The 6,619-nt window shown below is 51.5% G+C and overlaps 1 protein-coding gene across 1 annotated transcript in view; it reads left to right on the top strand.

Moving 5' to 3' along the window:
* Positions 1–3,627, top strand: part of TAF6 (TATA-box binding protein associated factor 6) — a 41,811-nt gene extending 38,184 nt beyond the window's left edge. Inside the window, exon 15 of the mRNA XM_068274066.1 lies at positions 3,252–3,627. Coding sequence (XP_068130167.1) covers positions 3,252–3,476 — 225 coding nt within the window. The 3' untranslated portion in view covers positions 3,477–3,627. The remainder of the gene's footprint in view (positions 1–3,251) is intronic.
* The last annotated feature ends 2,992 nt before the right edge of the window (positions 3,628–6,619 follow it).

Here is a 6,619-nt window from a genome sequence, read left to right on the forward strand (position 1 = left end):
CTGGCCAATCAGTGCCAGGCAGCGCTGAGGGGTAGATCGGGACTCCCAATGACGCTATGGCGACGGGGGAAGCCCTCCAGGAAATCCCGTTCTTTGATCCGTAGGCGATCGAAGAGGGCGGGGGGATGCCGCTGCACAGCGGCTATCATGTAGCGAGCCCTGGGCTCTCTACATGATTTAAAAAAAATAAATTAAAAAAAACTACTCTGCTGCCCCCTGGCGGTTTTTAATAGTCTGCCAGGGAGATTAATCTGATCAAATTGGGATATAAGCTATCAGCCCATTAGTGGGCCCGAAGGATCGTCCAAAGAATCGTATCGTTAATTGCCACCTTAAGAAGTACATTTCTGCCCGAGTAATATACGCTACAGATGACTTTGTTCTCATGTCGTTGTCGCTTAAAGGGACACTGTAGGGGGGTCAGGGGAAAATGAGTTGAAGTTACCCGGGGCTTATAATGGTCCCCCGCAGACATCCTGTGCCCACGCAGCCACTCACTAATGCTCCGGCCCCGCCTCCGTTCACTTCTGTGTTGAAGTTACCCGGGGCTTCTAATGGTCCCCTGCAGACATCCTGTGCCCGCGCAGCCACTCACCGATGCTCCGGCCCTGCCTCTGGTTCACTTCTGGAATTTCAGACTTTGCTCTGCCTCCGGTTCACTTCTGGAATTTCAGACTTTGCTCTGCCTCCGGTTCACTTCTGGAATTTCAGACTTTAAAGTCTGAAAACCACTGCGCCTGCGTTGGCGTGTCCTCGCTTCTGCTGACGTCACCAGGAGTGTACTGCGCAGTCCCAGTATGGTCTGTGCCAGCGCCGTGCGCTCTTGGTGACATCAGGGGAAGTGAGGACACGGCAATGCAGGCGCAGTGGTTTTTAGACTTCAAAGTCTGAAATTCCAGAAGTGAACCGGAGGCGGGGCCGGAGCGTCGGTGAGTGGCTGCTGAATGCTCAGTCAGGATTTTATCAGGACTGATAAGGAGCAGGCTGAGCAGTGAAGAATGAAACAGAGAGCAGGATAGGTGTTTTCTCTAATGTTCCCACTGATCTATATGGTAAAATACATGAGGGTGCTTCATCTCTGGTTCACTGTAAAGGACAAATGAAGTGTGAGGAATACAGAGGCTGCCATCTTGATTCTCTTATGAACAATGCCAGTTGCCTGGCTGTCCTGCTTATTTTTTAGCTTTAGTTGTGTTTGAGTCACACACGTGCAACAAGCGTGCAGCGGAGCATCAGCACCGAAGCCAGGCAACTGGCATTGTTAGAGAATGAAGATGGCTTTCTCTGTATTCCTCTCTAGTGCATTTGCAAGCGCTGCTCACAGCTGCCTGCCCACCCCCGACAGTTTTTCATTCCCTGGGTGGCATCACATTCCTTGGGTGCATATATCTGCTAGTGTGCGATTGACTTGCAAATTGCTTATTGACAGACTTCGATCATGTGACCATGTGTCACTTCCTCTTTCTGGTTTAGTCTACTGGAAGGAGAAGTGAAAGCTGATCAGGTTATCATGGCCAGCCAATCAGGTTGATCACATGATTATTTTATATAATTTACACCATGGGAAATTGGCAACACAGACAACCTGATCACTCCTAGTCACCGGCAGACAGTACACACTTATTTAACCACTTAAGGGCCATGGCTTACTTACTGTACTATTCCCTGTATGCTGGTATACATGTTAGGACTGTATTGTATATTGATGTGTCAATGGCCCTTCCTTAGTACAGATGGTTGTTCCAGCTGGAGCTGATAGAGGCCAGTTCCAGCTGGCCTCTATCATCCATGAGGGCCACCTACACTATCTCAAGCTGAAACAGTCATCCCTAACTAGGAAAGGGGTCCATCAACAACAAACAGCGCTGTTTTATCATCTTAAGGCCTCTTTCACACGGTCAGCTGACAGGCAGTGAGTACACTGCACCTGCCTGGGCGCTGCATAGAGTCACATCGCTGACCCTGCAAACATGCAGGAGTAAACCTAAAGTAAATGCTCATCCACTTACCTGGGACTTGTTCCAGCATCTTGAAGTCTTCCCGGTTCCTCGTGGTCATCAGACGTTCCTCCGCTGCCTCCCTCCGTAATCTGGACGACTGAGAAGTCCGCCAGCTGTTGGGCATGCATGGCGTTGGCCTGGCGCATCCTCTATCGTGTTCCCACCACCAGGAGCATTCTGCACATACGCAGTAGTAGTAATTTTTTCTTACTGCACAAGCACAGAGCACTCCAGGCCTCAGGAGCGCGATAGTGGAAGCACAGGGCCGCACATCTAGCCTTGGAGGGGGACAGTAGAGGAACGCCAGAGTGCTGGATGACAGCACAGGAGCAGGAAGACTTCAAGGGCTGGAAAAAGCCCCAGGTAAGTAAATGGGCATTTTTTTACTTTAGGTTTCCTTTAAGAGAAACATCCTAACCCGCATGTTTGTTCCAGGTCATTGAGTAGTAAAAGTATGGGTACTTTTCCGTTAGCCGGGCGCAACTGAGCTAAGTAATGTACCTGATTCATGTATTTACTGGCCGTCTCGCTGCGGCCAAATGTATCAAAAGTGAGTTAATTTTAATTAAATGAAGCCGGCGGCAATGTAACAGATGAAGCCGCCGGCTTCGGCTCTCTCTCCTCCCCCTGCCTCTCTCCTATACAATACTGGTAGCCGGCAGGGAGATGCGTGTCCCGAGAGTCGTTCGTCGCGGCAGGGAATCCTGCCGTTCATTCTTGCAGAGCGGGTGCTGGCAGAAGCAATGTCTGCAGCCTCCCCGCTCTGCTGGCTTCTTGCGACTCTCGGAGACACGCGTGTCCGCCGGCTGCCAGTCTTCTATAGGAGAAAGGCAGGGGGAGGAGAGGAGGCAGAGCCGAAGCGCGGATTCATCTGTTACATTGCCGCCGGCTTAATTTAATTCAATTAACTCACTTTTGATACATTTAGCCGCAGCGAGACGGCCAGTAAATACATGAATCAGTACATTACTTAGCTCAGTTGCGCCCGGCTAATGGAAAAGTACCAAAGTATGTTTTCTAGACCAATGGAACAGGTTCACTTTTTTTCCAGTTGTACAGACTCATTTCCATTTCTTGTCTCATTTCTCAGTCATCCCTCACGTTGCCTTTCCTTTCTTTATCTGGCTGCCTTGCCAATTTTAATTGTTTTTTTTTCCACACCTGTGTGTCTATACGGCCACTGAGTATTCAATTCAGCAACCTTATCCTATCCCAGCATCCTCTCTGACAGCTTTCTGTTTCTCTTTATAGGTGCTGACCTCTTCTAGTGGCCCCTCCCCATCCACGCCATGCCCCCCAGGAGTCCAGCCTATCGTCAAGCTTGTTTCCAGTGGTCAGAGCACCGGTATGGGCGGAGCAGTAACTGGTGGCAGCGGTGGGATGCAGAAATATATAGTGGTGTCTCTTCCACCTGCCGGAGAGAGTAAAACTCCCCAACCTTCCCCACCCCCCACAGCAGACGGCACCGGCTTGTGACAGAGACCCCGCCATGTGTGCATGATTGTTTTTGCGGATGTATGGGTGCGTAGGTATGTGTGTATGTTTTGTGTTGGTTGTGTGTTAATTTTTTTCCCCCCACTGTGTACATTGACTATTACCATTTTCTTAATAAAAATCTTAAAATTTAGTTATTTTGAGCTTTCGTTGCACCTTCTGAAACACAAACTGGTCATGTTACCAAACGGGACTGTCCAAACTTCAAAGATTTACCAGCATACCAACCATCTTTGATAATGTACAGTATGAGCACTATTGCACTTATGTTATCATTACTGGATGTAGCTGTGGTCGAAGGGCTGGTGGATACATACTTTCAATAATTAGAAAATTTGTTGTCGTTTGCATGCAGATTTAAATGGAATAAGTCCAAATAGGCAGCAGCTGCACTTGATTGGTCTCTGGAACAGCGTCAGGCATAAAGCAGGAGGTAAAGGTCAGCGTCAGGCATACAGCAGGGGGTAAAGGTCAGCGTCCGGTATGCAGTGGGGGGTAAAGGTCACCGTCAGGCATACAGCGGTGGGGCGGGGTAAAGATCAGTGTCAGGTATGCAGCGGGGGGGTAAAGGTCAGTGTCAGGTATGCAGCTGGGGGTTAAGGTCAAAGTCAGGCATGCAGTAGGGGGTAAAGGTCAGCATCAGGCATACAGCGGGGGGTAAAGGTCAGCGTCGGGCATGCAGTAGGGGGTAAAGGTCAGCCTCAGGCATACAGTAGGGGGTAAAGGTCAGCGTCAGGCATACAGTAGGGGGTAAAGGTCAGCGTCAGGTTTACAGCGAGAGGTAAAGGTCAGTGTCAGGCATACAGTAGGGGGGTAAAGGTCAGTGTCCGGCATGCAGCAGGGGGTAAAGGTCAGCGTCAGTCATACAGTAGGGGGTAAAGGTCAGCGTCAGTCATACAGTAGGGGGTAAAGGTCAGCGTCAGGCTTACAGCGGGAGGTAAAGGTCAGTGTCAGGCATACAGCAGGGGGTAAAGGTCAGCGTCAGGCATACAGTAGGGGGTAAAGGTCAGCGTCAGGCATACAGCAGGGGGTAAAGGTTAGCGTCAGTCATACAGCGGGAGGTAAAGGTCAGTGTCCGGCATGCAGCAGGGGGTAAAGGTCAGCGTCAGGCATACAGCAGGGGGTAAAGGTCAGCGTCAGGCATACAGCAGGGGGTAAAGGTCAGCGTCAGGCATACAGCAGGGGGTAAAGGTCAGCATCAGTCATACAGTAGAGGGTAAAGGTCAGCGTCAGGCTTACAGTGGGAGGTAAAGGTCAGTGTCAGCCATACAGCAAAGGGTAAAGGTCAGCGTCAGGCATACAGTAGGGGGGGTAAAGGTCAGCGTCAGGCATACAGTAGGGGGGGGTAAAGGTCAGCGTCAGGCATACAGTAGGGGGGTAAAGGTCAGCGTCAGGTTTACAGCGAGAGGTAAAGGTCAGTGTCAGGCATACAGTAGGGGGGTAAAGGTCAGCGTCAGGAATACAGTAGGGGGGTAAAGGTCAGCGTTAGGCTTACAGCGGGAGGTAAAGGTCAGTGTCAGGCATACAGTAGGGGGGTAAAGGTCAGCGTCAGGCATACAGCAGGGGGTAAAGGTCAGCGTCAGGCATACAGCAGGGGGTAAAGGTCTGCGTCAGTCATATAGCGGGAGGTAAAGGTCTGCATCAGTCATACAGCGGGAGGTAAAGGTCTGTGTAAGTCATACAGCGGGAGGTAAAGGTCAGTGTCAGGCATGCAGCGGGTGGTAAAAGGTCAGCGTCACGCATACAGCGGGAGGTAAAAGGTCAGCGTCAGTCAAACAGCGGGAGGTAAAGGTCTGCGTCAGGCATACAGCGGGAGGTAAAGGTCTGCGTCAGGCATACAGCGGGAGGTAAAGGTCTGTGTAAGTCATACAACGGGAGGTAAAGGTCAGCTTCAGTCATACAGCGGGAGGTAAAGGTCAGCGTCAGGCATACAGCAGGAGGTAAAGGTCAGCGTCAGGCTTACAGCGGGAGGTAAAGGTCAGCGTCATCATACAGCAGGGGGTAAAGGTCAGCGTCAGGCATACAGTAGGGGGTAAAGGTCAGCGTCAGGCATACAGCAGGAGGTAAAGGTCAGCGTCGGGCATACAGCAGGAGGTAAAGGTCAGCGTCAGGCATACAGCAGGAGGTAAAGGTCAGCGTCAGGCTTACAGCGGGAGGTAAAGGTCAGCGTCATCATACAGCAGGGGGTAAAGGTCAGTGTCAGGCATACAGCAGGGGGTAAAGGTCAGCGTCAGTCATACAGTAGGGGGTAAAGGTCAGCGTCAGGCTTACAGCGGGAGGTAAAGGTCAGTGTCAGGCATACAGCAAGGGGTAAAGGTCAGCGTCAGGCATACTGTAGGGGGGTAAAGGTCAGCGTCAGGCATACAGTAGGGGGGTAAAGGTCAGCGTCAGACACAGCAGGGGGTAAAGGTCAGTGTCAGGCATACAGTAGGGGGGTAAAGGTCAGTGTCAGGCATACAGTAGGGGGGTAAAGGTCAGCGTCAGGCATACAGTAGGGGGTAAAGGTCAGCGTCAGGCATACAGTAGGGGATAAAGGTAAGCGTAAGGCATACAGCAGGGGGTAAAGGTGAGCGTCAGGCATACAGCAGGGGGGTAAAGGTCAGCGTCAGGCATACAGTAGGGGGGTAAAGGTCAGCGTCAGGCATACAGTAGGGTAAAGGTCAGTGTCAGGCATACAGTAGGGGGGTAAAGGTCAGCGTCAGGCATACAGCAGGGGGTAAAGGTCAGCGTCAGGCATGCAGCAGAGGGTAAAGGTCAGCGTCAGGCATACAGTAGGGGGGTAAAGGTCAGCGTCAGGCATACAGTAGGGGGTAAAGGTCACTGTCAGGCATACAGCAGAGGGTAAAGGTCTGCGTCAGGCATACAGAAGGGGGTAAAGGTCAGCATCAGGCATACAGAAGGGGGTAAAGGTCAGCATCAGGCATACAGTAGAGGGGGGTAAAGGTCAGCGTCAGCCATACAGTAGAGGGGGTAAAGGTCAGTGTCAGGCATACAGTAGAGGGGGGTAAAGGTCAGCGTCAGGCATACAGCAGGGGGGTAAAGGTCAGCGTCAGGCATACAGCAGGGGGTAAAGGTCAGCGTCAGGCATACAGCAGAGGGTAAAGGTCAGCGTCAGGCATACAGCA

The sequence above is a fragment of the Hyperolius riggenbachi genome, chromosome 3 (assembly GCF_040937935.1).
Source record: "Hyperolius riggenbachi isolate aHypRig1 chromosome 3, aHypRig1.pri, whole genome shotgun sequence".
Taxonomy (NCBI): domain Eukaryota; kingdom Metazoa; phylum Chordata; class Amphibia; order Anura; family Hyperoliidae; genus Hyperolius; species Hyperolius riggenbachi.